Source organism: Aquarana catesbeiana, linkage group LG03, assembly GCF_042186555.1.
Source record: "Aquarana catesbeiana isolate 2022-GZ linkage group LG03, ASM4218655v1, whole genome shotgun sequence".
Classification (NCBI taxonomy): Eukaryota; Metazoa; Chordata; class Amphibia; order Anura; family Ranidae; genus Aquarana; species Aquarana catesbeiana.
In genome coordinates, this window is record NC_133326.1 from 260,855,637 (window position 1) to 260,868,923 (window position 13,287).

The 13,287-nt window shown below is 40.8% G+C and overlaps 1 protein-coding gene across 1 annotated transcript in view; it reads right to left on the reverse strand.

Annotated features, from left to right (window-relative positions):
• The window catches only part of CCDC107 (coiled-coil domain containing 107), a 46,777-nt gene that overhangs the window by 3,334 nt on the left and 30,156 nt on the right, over positions 1-13,287 (reverse strand). The window contains exons 3-4 of the mRNA XM_073620024.1: positions 7,210-7,276; positions 1,786-1,876 (exon numbers count right to left, since the gene is read on the reverse strand). Of these exons, the coding sequence (XP_073476125.1) occupies positions 1,786-1,876; positions 7,210-7,276 (158 nt within the window). The remainder of the gene's footprint in view (positions 1-1,785; positions 1,877-7,209; positions 7,277-13,287) is intronic.

Here is a 13,287-nt window from a genome sequence, read left to right on the forward strand (position 1 = left end):
CTTGCCAGAAGAATAGCAGTTGGCCATGAAGTCAGGCCCAGGTTTAAAAAAAAAAAAAAAGTGAAGTAGCATCAAAGTGCACAGAAGAGGGTTTTCAGACTATTAAAGATGGTGTCTGTCCTTAAAAATGGCAAGTTTATTACTAAAAGATGCACCTCAAGTCCAATTACACAACTCAGCACAAATTAAGAAGAGATATAGATGCACAGCAGGTAAAACAAGTATTGAACATTCTTCTAGGCAAATGGATTTCTAGAGGTTCTATTGACATGAAATTTCCACCACATGTCGGTAACAACCCATGCAATCTATACATACAAAGAAACCAAAACAAATACGTCAAGAAATTAAGTTATGTGTAATAAAATGGAGTGGCACAGGGAAAAAGTATTGAACACGCTAACTGAAGTTCATTTAATACTTCCTCCAAAATCCTTTGTTGGTAATGACAGCTGCAAGACGCCTCCTGTATGGAAAAACTAGTCACATGCATTGCTCAGGTGTGATTTTGGCTCTTTCTTCCAAACAGTCTTCAAATCTTGAAGGTTTCGTGGGCGTCTACTATGAACTCTGGCCTTTAGGTCTTTCCATAGATTTTATATTGGATTCAAGTCAGTTTATCTTCTTTTCTTTGAAATCATTTGAGAGTTTGCTTGGCTTTGTGTTTGGGATCGTGGTCTTGCTGAAATGTCCAATATATATATATATACATACATATACACACACACACACAGTTAATTTTGACCTTACACTAGATAGAAGGGGCCTAAGTCCTGGTGTAGTTCAGGCTTGTCATAGGCAAGCGTACTATGTACTGCATAATGCCCCACAGCAAAAAATAAAAAGCCATATTTCATTAATCTGACTTAAGGTAAAAGAGCAATTACAGCCAATAAGCAGTAAGTAACCTATAAGGCCTCTTTCACACCTATGCAGGTTGCATATTCCAGGTGCATTTTGCAATACACGTTTTTGGTCCATTGAAGTCTATGGAACCAAAAACCAGAAAAAGGCCCCTGGCCCTTTCCATAAAATGCACAGATGTGAACGTGACCCCATAGGAAACCATGTTAAAAAATACTGTAGTGTGTTTCTTCAAAGCTGAAAACGCACTAAAAAAAAATGCATAGGTGTGGAACTGGCCTAAATGCCTCTAGCCAATGCTCCTTCACTGTACAATTAGAGGCTGGGTTTGAGTTCTGGATCTGAATTGCCTAAATACAGCGAAGACAAAAAAGAGGCACAGGACAAAGTTTCTGATAGGGGTACCTGCTTCACAAGGCCTAAAGTGTATGTACAGCCCAATTTATTTTTCTTTGGGACAGAGTAAGGAAGGGTTAAAACTACTGCCAGGTTATTGTTTCCCGAGTACTACTGGGGAATTTTCTCTTCAATTGCTCTCCCACTGTCGCAACAGAAGGATAGATGAGATCTCCCAAAGTAAGAGAGATTCCTCACTTAGACAGATGTCCCCACTGGAAAATATACACTCACCTCTTAACACTAAATTCCGGATTTTCCCTCTCTTTCTAGTTTAGGGACAATGGTTTCCAGCGAGGATGCAGACAGCAATTAAAAACGTAACCTTTCCCCAATGTATCAAAAGCTTAAAAAACAAAATCTTTCCTTGACAAAGCTGGAGGCGTTTTGTGCACCAACACTGTACCAGAGGTCCCCACAAATCTCATGTCAAGGTTCATATGATGGCTCACTGCTTTTCTCTTATTATAGCAGGGATGATTAAGGATGGCTATAATGTAGTAGAATAGATTATGTTGTACTTACCAATTAGATAGTGGGTCCAGTTGTGTGAGTATAGAATTTAACATTTGCTCAGTTTGTGAAAGGTGTCGTTCTAGCTCCATAAGCTGACTCTCTGAAAACGATTTAGAAAGTTAAAAAGCTTTCACATATCACACATAACATAATTAATGGTTTTAAACGAAAAATAAATAACCCTAATGTAAATACAATACACTTCATCCCTATAGTGCTGGTAACTGCATGGTGCAAAAATGGAGGGATGCTGTTTAGACAGTTAAACTGACAAGATAATTCTGTTGTAAAAAGTGTTACTAAACCAAGGAGCCTGCATTCACTATATCTGGTCTCCCACAGAACACGGTTGTGTTTTAGTAAATATAAACTATTAAATACCTTTTCTTATCAGCAGTTAGAGCAGTCTTGTGACTTCTATCAGTGTCTGGTTAAAGCCTGTAGGGGGAGCTTTCATTCTTCTCTGACTGTCCTTTAAAGTGGATGTAAACCCAATGTCATCCTTTCTAAACTACTGCCATAGTGGTTATCTATAAGGATATACATGCCTCCTGCATGTAGCTTTACCTGTCAAATGTCTCCCCTCTGTCTGTTATGAGACCCGAAAAACTGCATATTCTGTGGGTGGGTCTGTTGTCTGGAGCTCGGTGGGTGGAGTTGTGATGTCAGTAGACTCCCCGCCCACCTCTACACTCCCCTTGTCAATATGCATTTTCTCCTGTGTATTTCTTACACTGAACTTCTGCTATGATCTCTAACATCCAGTGAAAAGACAGGAAAGTAAACACATGACTTCAGCATGCCAAATCATGCTGAGGTGTGGAACAGCCAATCCTTGCAGAGCTGCTGAAGAAAGGAGTGGGGGAGGGAATTAAAAAATAACGCATGTCTTAGGCTAGTGCACGAGATATGTAAATCAACTGTCACTCACAGCAAGGGGGAGGATTTGACAAAGTTTCTTTGTTTGTCAAGTTTTATCTCACTGAACAATAAAAGAGGATTGCTCAGAGATGGATTAACTGTGTGTGGCAAGACTGGGCTCAAATGATAGGAAATCTTATACTCTACAGTATGATATAACATAAAAAAAAAAAAAAAAAAAAAAAAAAAATTCGGGTTTACATCCACTTTAACCACTTCAGCCCCGGAAGATTTTACCCCCTTCCTGACCAGAGCGTTTTTTGCGATTCTGCACTGCGTCGCTCTGACAATTGCGCGGGCATGCGACGTGGCTCCCAAACAAAATTGATGTCCTTTTTTTCCCACAAATAGAGCTTTCTTTTGGTGGTATTTGATCACCTCTGCGATTTTTATTTTTTGCGCTATAAACAAAATAAGAGCGACAGTTTTGAAAAAAAACGCATTATTTTTTACATTTTGCTATAATAAATATCCCCCAAAAATATATAAAAAAACATTTTTTTTCCTCAAGTTTAGGCCGATCGTATGCTACATATTTTTGGTAAAAAAATCGCAATAAGCGTTTATTGATTAGTAAATGCTATACCTTTTGCGCAAACCAAATAGGGGATAGTTTTATGGCATTTTTATTAATAATTTTTTTTTTTACTAGTAATGGCGGCGATCAGCGATTTTTATTGTGACTGCGACGTTATAGCAGACATGTCGGACATTTTTGACACATTTTTGGGACCATTGTCATTTATACAGCGATCAGTGCAATTAAAAATGCATGGATTACTGTGTAAATGACACTGGCAGTGAAGGGGTTAACCACTAGGGGGCGAGGAGGGGTTAAGTGTGTCCTAGGGGAGTGATTCTAACTGTCAGAGGATGGGCTGTTTGTGTCATTACTCTGATTACTGCTCCCAATGACAGGGAGCTGTGATCAGCGACACTTGTCACTAGGCAGAATGGGGAGATGCTGTTTACATCAGCATCTCCCAGTTCGTCCTCTCCATGAGGCGATCGCGGGTATCCCCACGGAGATAGAGTCCACGGGACCCGCAACCCGACTCACGGAGCTCCCGGCCAGCGCACACGCAATGGCACATTCGGGAATTCAAATGGACGTACAGGTACGCCCATTTGCCCAGCCGTGCCATTCTGCCGACGTACATCGGCGTGCGCCGGTCAGGAACCGGTTAAGGCTGCAGAACCCTTGGCCCTCTCTGTGGACAGTGCTGGCCCTGTGCTGATCACATGCACCCTCCCAAGAAAAAAAAAAACTCTCTAGCAATACACACCAAACTGAGCATGTGCAGATGGCCCCCAAGGCTCTGTACTGTCAAGATATGGATTGGGGATAGTGGAAGAAGGGGGGATCAGAGAAGACCGGATTAAACAGCCTTTTTTACATAATGCGGGAGATTACCCCTTAGGTTCCACAGTAAGTATAATAAGCATGCTTTACTGCAAATACAGACTGACTTTACTCCTGTGGGTTTAGTAACACTTTAACCACTTCAACTCCGGAAGGTTTTACCCCCTTCGTGACCAGGCCATCTTTTGCTATGCGGCACTGCACTACTTTAACTGAGAATTCCGAAGTGATGCAATGATGTACCCAAATGAAATTTATATAATTTTATTCACACAAATAAAGCTGTCTTTTGGTTACATTTGTTCACCACTGGGTTTTTTATTTTTTATTATATAAATAAAAAAAAAGACTGAATTAAAAAAAAAAAAAAAAATTAAAAAAAAACAAATAATATTTTTTACTGTTATAAAACATATCCAATAAAAAAAAAATCAAATCTTTTAATAAAATGTTGGCCAAAATGTATTCTGTTACATGTCTTTGGTAAAAATAAAAACCACAATAAGTGTATATTGATTGGTTTGTGTGAACGTTATAGAGTCTACAAACTATGGGATATATACTGGAATTGTTTTTTTTTTTTCTTTTAATACTGGTAATGGCGACGATCAGTGACTTAAAAGGGGACTGTTATAGTGCGGCGGCCAATCTGACACGGACGCTGGGGGGGAAACTGACATCACCAGTGACATTATTACAGTGATCAGTGCTAATATGCACTGTCACTGTACTAATGTACTAATGACACTGGGCAGGAAGAGTGTTAACATCTTGAACGATCAAGGGATTACATGTGTGCCTAACAAGTGTTTATGTGTGTACAGTGTTTCTGCTTTTACTGGGGATCTAGTTTTTTTCATTCCCTGCTTAGCAGGGAATGAACATTGAGAGTCCCATTCACTGAACACAGCTCTGTGTGGCTTACATTCACAGAGCTGTGTTCTGTGAGGCCCAGAGCCCATCACTTGGTGCCGGCGGTCAATAATTGTCCGGATCCCAGTGATTGGCATATGCTGTGACAAATCACAGCACAGCATATCCGGGCCGGCGGGCATAAGTGTCCCCTGCCTGAGTGCACAAATCACGTAGGAGCCAGTGCAGGGAGGCCGCTCTGCCACCGTATATGTCATTTATATGGTCAGCAAGGCGTTAAAGTGGATCTTCATTGTGCCCGAGAACCACAAACCAAAAACACTATTTAATTCATTTTTAATATTCAAAGCAAACTCCATCTGCCCTTAGCTCAAGAATGCATGCAGGAGAGTGTGCTTGGTGTAGAAAACCCATCCAGAAGACTCCTGGGATGTATGACATTATTTGCCTAGGCAAGAAACTAGGAAGAAACTGAAGAAATGCAAAAGAAAAAAAAAAATATATTTAAAAAAAAAACAAGTAAATATAATATACTTTCCTATCGATTTACTAATGCTGGCAGCATGAGGATTAAAAATAATCAATGTTGATCAGGAGAATGAAATTTCACTTTAATATCAGTCGCCTAAAACCATTTAAAAGACTAACAAATGCCCATTACTGGTAATGAATTGAGCAATGAAAGGATGAGCTATTACTGCAGTGTTACCTTAAAAGAGGTTGTAAACCCAGATTTACCGCTTAAGGACTGCCCACCTCAGTTGTACTACGGCAGGTTGGCTCCCCGTGCACGCACCGCCATCATTATACGTCGGCTCGCACAAACACGGTTGCGGGCGGTACATGCTCGCGGGTCAGGCGGACTCGATGTCCGCCGGCAACCCGCGATCACCTAGTACAAAGGCAGAATGGGGATCTGCCTTTGTAAACAAGGCGGATCCCCATTCAGACAGATGGCATGACAGATCTACTGTTCACAGTGATCCGTCATGTCCCAGGCAGCCCTTCCCCCCTACAGTTAGAACACCCTGAGGGAACACAGTTAACCCCTTGATCGCCCCCTAGTGTTAACCCCTTCCCTGCCAGTATGTCATTTTTACATTGATCAGTGAATTTTTAAAACACTGATCACTGTAATAATGTCACTAGTCCCACCAAAAAAATTGTCATTTGGGGTCAAATTTGTCTGCCGCAATGTCGCAGTCCCACTAAAACTCGCAGATTGCCGCCATAACAAGTAGAAACAATAAAAAATAAATGAAAGTCTCTAAATCTATCCCGTAGTTTGTAGACGCGATAACTTTTGGGCAAACCAAAAGCATTTTAAGACTGCACACTTGTTAGTTAAAGCGACGCAGTGCCATATCGCAAAAAAATGGCCTGGTCATTAATGGGGCAAAAAACACACCCTGTAAGACAAAAAGGCATAATGAGCTAGTATGAATTGCATACTAGCTCATTATGAAATACTCACCTTAGAATGAAGCCCTGCAGCGGCGCTCCCGCACACCGCTGACATTGGATGACATCTTCTCCAGTGTTTATTCCGGGTTTGTGGGCTCCGGCGCTGCGATTGGCTGGAGCCGCGATGACGTCGCGGCACAGGCCCTGAAGAAATGGCATGAGCTGCCGCCGTTCCTTAATCGGCGCAGGATACAGTAAATATCTCCTAAACGGTGAAAGTTTAGGAGATATTTATAGTACCTATAGGTAAGCTTATAATAAGGCTTACCTAGAAGTACAAACACACAAGGGGAGTTTACTTCCTTTTTAAAGCTATTTTATATGACTTTCAAGTATTTACAAGCTTGCTCTTTCATAGTTTTCCTATTGCATTAAATAAGGTGTTTTTTTTTTTTTTTTTTTTTTTAGATTAAAACACAACAGGAAGTTGTTATTAGTGGTATAGTGCAATTACTCTTGCTCTTGACAACCATTGAGATCAAGTTTTCCCACCCAACTTATGCTTGAAATACTTGAATTGTAAGAAAGACCAGTAAGGCTGTGTAGTACCTGCATATGAAAGGAGTAGCTACAGTGGTAATCTCCCTAATGGCAACATACAAAAAGAAAAACCTGACAGGGGTTCTTGCACTTGTCCAAAAAAAAAAAAAAAAAATGTTTTGATGCTGTGGCCCCACTGGACAGATTTCCTCATCCTATCCTGTACCAATCGGCCAAGATAGTGAAGGGAATCTTCTCACAAAAGACACAGACAACAATAAATACCATCCCCTACTCTAGTCAAAAAGCTTGGCAAGATTTTAAGTACATACCTGTCTGTTTTGTCTTTTTGTCTTCTTCTTCTGCTGACTTAGATCTGCTGTTTTCATTTGACTTAATCTTGATGGAAAGAAAAGCAAAATGAAAAGAAATGTTAACTTAACTTACCCTACTGATCAATTATGATCCTGAAATACATCTTCTAAGAAAAGTGGCAGTTTTTTAGAGTGTTCATTTATTGATTTCAGGTACTTGTATATTGCTGTCAATTTACGCAGCGCTTTACATATACATTGTACATTCACGTCAGTCCCTACCCTCAAGGATCTTACAATCTAAGGTCCCTAATTCACATTCATACATACATACATATACTAGGGCCATTTAGACAGAAGCCAATTAACCTACCAGCATGTCTTTGGAGTGTGGGAGGAAACATGTAAACTCCAGGCAGGTAGTGTTGTGGTTGGGATTAAAACCAGCAACCTTTTTGCTGTTAGGCAAAATATATGCCATCTCTCACCCTAAGGCAGGCCATACAAGTGTATGGGCAGGCTGAATGTACCAAGTTCATCGATTGATCAAATTGGGCACAACCAGCATGCCGGGTTTTCCCTATTATCACTAGTGGCTGCTATAGCTGCTAGCAATAATCACAGCCTTCTCCTGGCGGGGACCGCTTCAACTTGGTACATTCCGCCTGCCCATTAACAGTTCAAAGCTTGGCCGATTCCTGCTGAACCGGCCAAGATGCGAACTGTGTATGGCCAGCCTTAATTTGAGGAGCTCTGGACAGTAGCAGGGGCAGATACTGGCGTCAAGATAACAATACACTCGGGTCTCCTATGTAAAGATGATCTTATAAGCTGACCACAAGACACCATCCATTCGTGGGTGCCACCTGGATTGCAAGACTGTCATCTAATGTCTATGGGCACACATCTGTCTCACCTGCACATGTGCTTTGTATGCGTTAAAAAAAAAAAAAAAAAAAAAAAGAGTAAAGTATAAAATACATCTTTCATTATGAAGATTTATAGCATATGGTCAAGAAGCTAGACAGCTAATGTCCTGTTGTTTGTTACTGTAAGCAGTTATTGGTCATACAAGACATGTCAAACTTTTTTTTTTATTACCATAAGAACTGAAATTAGAAATATGTTGTACACATTTATGATATACTGTAGGTGGCAGAATACATTTTCTGAAGTATTCATGTGTAAATGTAAGGAAATTTAGGCTTTATGACACTCCAGTACTGTCTGGTGTACCATTCAGTAAAAAGTTCTTAAACTGGCAGGTGACCACAGGACAGAAAAAAAATAAATAAAATGAAATAAAAAAAAAAAAAAAAAAAAAAAAAAGGGGGTTGATTTACTAAAACTGCAGAGGGCAAAATCTGGTGTAGCTCTGCATGGTAGCCAATCAGCTTCTAACTTCAGCTTGTTCAATTAAGCCTTGACAAAAAAAAAAAAAAAAAAAAAAAAAACACACAGGATGCTGATTGGTTTCTGTGGATAGCTGCACCAGATTTTGCACTCTCTAATTTTAGTAAATCATCCCCATATAGTCAAAAAAAAAAAAAAAAAAAAGTGTGGTTCTTAAAATGCACACATTTGTTGTCAGGGAGTGAAAATATGTAAGAGTAAATTACTACTAGACAATGCTCTGAAGCACTAAAATTAGTCTTTTATATAGTGGTATATTTGCTAAATAATAAAAGTGCTATAAAGTTCAATTTCTAACCCTTCTAGACTTCAATAATGATTCAAGAATGATCATTATGAACAATACGGGATAATGATTATTAACATTTCATTAGTTATATACTGTATGTATTAGGTATTCATAGCTTTCATTCAGGTGAGGGCTATTATAGGGACTGACTACTTCTAATGGTCTAGGCTAGCAATTAACATAGTTTTAAAACTTAAGCCTAGCACACATGGGCCAAATATCGGGCGACACGGGCCGAATATCAGGTGACATCGGCTGGTTCAATAGAAACCGTCCGACATTCAGCCCATGTATACTGCAGCCAGTCCAACAAAAGCCAGCCGAACTTCTGTCAAAAGGGGCCAAAAAAGGTCTGCCGATCGGCTCCCGATCAGTGTTTTCAGTCAGAGAGCTGACTGGAGTGCTCTAGCAGGGGGGCCGCCCCCTGTCAGAACACAATAGCACAGCAGGGGAGATCACTGTACTAACATTGCATGGTTAGTACAGCGGCTCCTCCTGAGCTGTCAGTTTTTTTGTTTTCTTTTTTGTTCAACCCTTCTGGGTTGAACGAAAAAAAAAAAAAGAAAAGAAAATAGTAATGTGTAATAGGCTGTATGTACAAAAGGTGTGTACTTTCTGCAACCAACAAGATGCATACCATTTTCTCACATTTAGGCTGGGTTCACACTGGTGCGATGCCAGACATCACATGTGATTCACACCGCATTGCTGTGCAGGTCACGTGCGATGCAAATTCAGCCATATAAACTGTATGGCTGAATTAGCATCGCATCCGAACCAGACTCTTGCAGGACCCTTTTTTTTGTCTGCACCAGAACGGAATTGCATGGGTGTTCACACGATTTGTGTCCAAATTCATGGTTTGCACTGCGATCCGAACTGGGGGTGTCATTAACTCTGTATTGACACCCGCAGTGGTTTGCAGAGGGCAGTGTGAACTGCCTGCAAGTCAGGTGCAATGCGGGAACCCGCACTGGATTCGCAGGGTCTCCTGCATTGCACCAATGTGAGCCTTAGTTCGAATGATATTGTTACAAGCAGGCCACATTACTATAAATGCACTTCCACTTATTATAAAACACAAATAAAAGCTTCCCAAATCACACAACTTACTGCAATCGACACCCATTATTAAAATTTCACTGGATAAAAGGGACGGGGCAGATGCAACTGCTTGTAACTAGTTTGCAGCTCCTCTGATTAATTTCAAATTTTCATTAAATAGATTGTTCTGTCTAACGTATTCTCTTCAATGTATTTATTTTTTTTAAACGCAGGTATCTGACTGCGTCCTCAGAATAATCTAACATTTTACATTCTACTGACGCTTCCTCTAGTTATATGTATTGTCAGTTCCAGGGAGTTTTTTATGGAGTGATGTCTCTATCAAAAGAACAGCATGAAAAGAGCACTGAGGAAGGGGGCTATTCCAATGAAACGATTAAGCTTCTAAACCGTGTGGGATTGGAGGAGGAGACCTGGCCTGCTGGAGCTGTCTGTCCAATAAGCCGCAGGATAAACTGACTATACCTTTTCCTGTTGACTGTTACCTCACACATACGCCAGTCCTGCAAGACCACAGCTCAAATCCTAAAACTACATGGTGAATGTCCAATGATGATCTCAAAGAATACTAGTTTGCTATAAACATCAGATCAACCAGCTAATGCTATCAGAAACCAACTGAACAAACAATTTACACTAGTTGGAGCACATCAGAAGGCCCCATTGGAAGTGGGTTGCCGCATTGACTCCAGAGGAATTCCCATTCTTACACAGGCATATATGCTGCTGTAATGGTAGCCATTTGCTCTGGTGAGTTTTGAATTCACTTGATGTTGGTGGCTGGACATCTGAGCACTTCAAGAAGTATCTTCACCTGTATTGGCATTGCTGTGCCAAGTGTATTCTTCACCAATCACAAACACAGTGGGGACTTATTCTTTGTCACTTTTGGTCTTATTGTTTTCTATTATTGCACTGTATTTATATGTTTTTTTATATTGGCGCAACACTATTGTCTTTTACTCGGTTAAAGTGATTGTAAAGTCTCAAGGTTTTTCACCTTAATGCATTCTATGCGTTAAAGTGAAAAACCTTCTTTGCTGCAGCTGCCCCCCCAGACCCCCCCTTTTTCTTACCTGAGCCTGATCCGATCCAGTGATCTGCACAAGCCCAGCAGCTCCAGCTGCTGTCTCTCTCCATATTGTACAGATTGATAGCAGCAGGAGCCATTGGCTCCCGCTGCTGTCATTCAAAACCAGTGATGGGGGAGCAGGGGGCTGGGCCGAGTCCCGCTGTCTGTGTCAATGGACGCAGCAGTGGGACTTGGCAGCAAGCCTGCACGGTGCCCCCAGGGAAAGCAGCTTTCTGTGGGGGCACCCAATGAAGAGGAGGAGCCAGGAGCGCTGGCAGAGCACTGCAGAAGAAGAGGATCGGGGCTAATCTGTGCAAAAACCTTGCACAGAGCAGGTAAGTATAACATGTTTGTTATTTTTATTTTAAAAAAAGTGAACCTTTACAACCACTTTAAAGCAGAGTTCCACTCATTTTTCAGTTTATTAAAAGTCAGCAGCTACAAAAAGTGTAGCTGCTGACTTAATAAACACACACTCACCTGTCCCACTGTCCAGCGATGCGGCCGCCCGAAGCCCAGGTTCTCTCCCCTGCCTCTCCATCACTAGTGTGGTCACCCGGCTGTGACAGATTGCGGCTTCACAGCCGGTTGCGCACTACGCATACACGAGTCACGCTGTGCTTACCTGAATGGCCGAGCAATCTTCTGGGACCTGTGACATGTCCCAGAGGATTGCAGGGGGAGAGGAGGGAGTTGCCTAGTCAAAACTAGGTACCCACTACCCCCCCTAAAAATGACATGCCAAATGTGGCACGTCAGGGGGTTAGGACTCCTTAAAGCAGAAGTTCCACTTTTTGGGTGGAACTCCGCTTTAACCACTTCAATACAGGGCTTTTATACACCCTTCCTTCCCAGACCAATTTTTAGCTTTCAGCACTCTCACACTTTGAATGACAATTACTCAGTCATGCTACACTGTACCCAAACCAAATTTTTATCACTTTTTTCGCACAAACATAGCTTTCTTTTGGTGGTATTTAATCACTGCTGGTTTTTTTAAATTTTTTGCAATATAAGCGAAAAAAGAGAAATTTTTGAAAAAAAAAAAAAAAAAAAAAACACTTTTTTTTAGTTTCTATTGTAAAATTTGTAAATAAGTAATTTTTCTTCATAAATTTGGGCCAAAATGTATACTGCTACATATCTTTAGTAAAAATAACCCAAATTAGTGTATATTATTTGGTCTCTGTGAAAGTTAAAGAGTCTACAAGCTATGGTGCAAATCATTGAAAAATGATCACACCTGATGTACTGAAGGCCTATCTCATTTCTTGAGGCCCTAACAAGCCAGGAAAGTACAATTGCACACAATTGTCATAATAACAAGTTATTTCTCTCACACAGCACATGCATACTTGCAATGACACCCCAAAATACATTCTGCTACTCCTCCTGAGTATAGTGATACCACATGTGTGAGACTTTTACACAGCCTGGCCACATACAGAGGTCTAACATCCAACTAGCACCGCCAGGCATTTTACGAGCATAAATTGCACATCTCATTTGATGACAACCTATCACACTTTTGAAGGCCCTGGAGCACCAGGTCAATGGAAACGCCCACAAAATTACCCCATTTTGGAAAGCTAACACCCCAACGTATAATCTATGAGGCATAAGTCTTTTGAACGGTTCATTTTTTTCCAGTAGTTTTTGGAATATATGGGAAAAAAATGAAAACACATTTTTTTAATACAAAGTTGTCCATTTATAAGCTATTTCCAACACATAGCATGTACATAGCAAAACCGACACCCCAAAATACAATCTGCTACTCCTCCTGAGTATGGCGATACCACAGGTGTGAGACTTTTACACAGCCTGGCCACATACAGAGGCCCAACATCCAAGTAGCACCATCAGGCGTTCTACAAACATAAATTACACATCTCATTTCTCAACCACCTATTACAGTTTTGAAGACCCTGGAGCACCAGGACAATGGAAACACCCACAAAATGACCCCATTTTGGAAAGCTAACACCCCAACGTATAAGTTATGAGGCATAATGAGTCTTTTGAATGGTTCATTTTTTTACAGAAGTTTTTGGAAAATGTGGAAAAAAAATGAAAACGCATGTACACAGCAAAAAGAACACCCCAAAATACATTCTGCTTCTCCTCCTGAGTATGGCGATACCACATGTGTGAGACTTTTACATAGCCTGGCCACATACAAAGGCCCAACATCCAAGTAGCACTGTCAGTTGTTCTAGGAGCATACATTACACACAGAAATTCCTGCCAACCTATC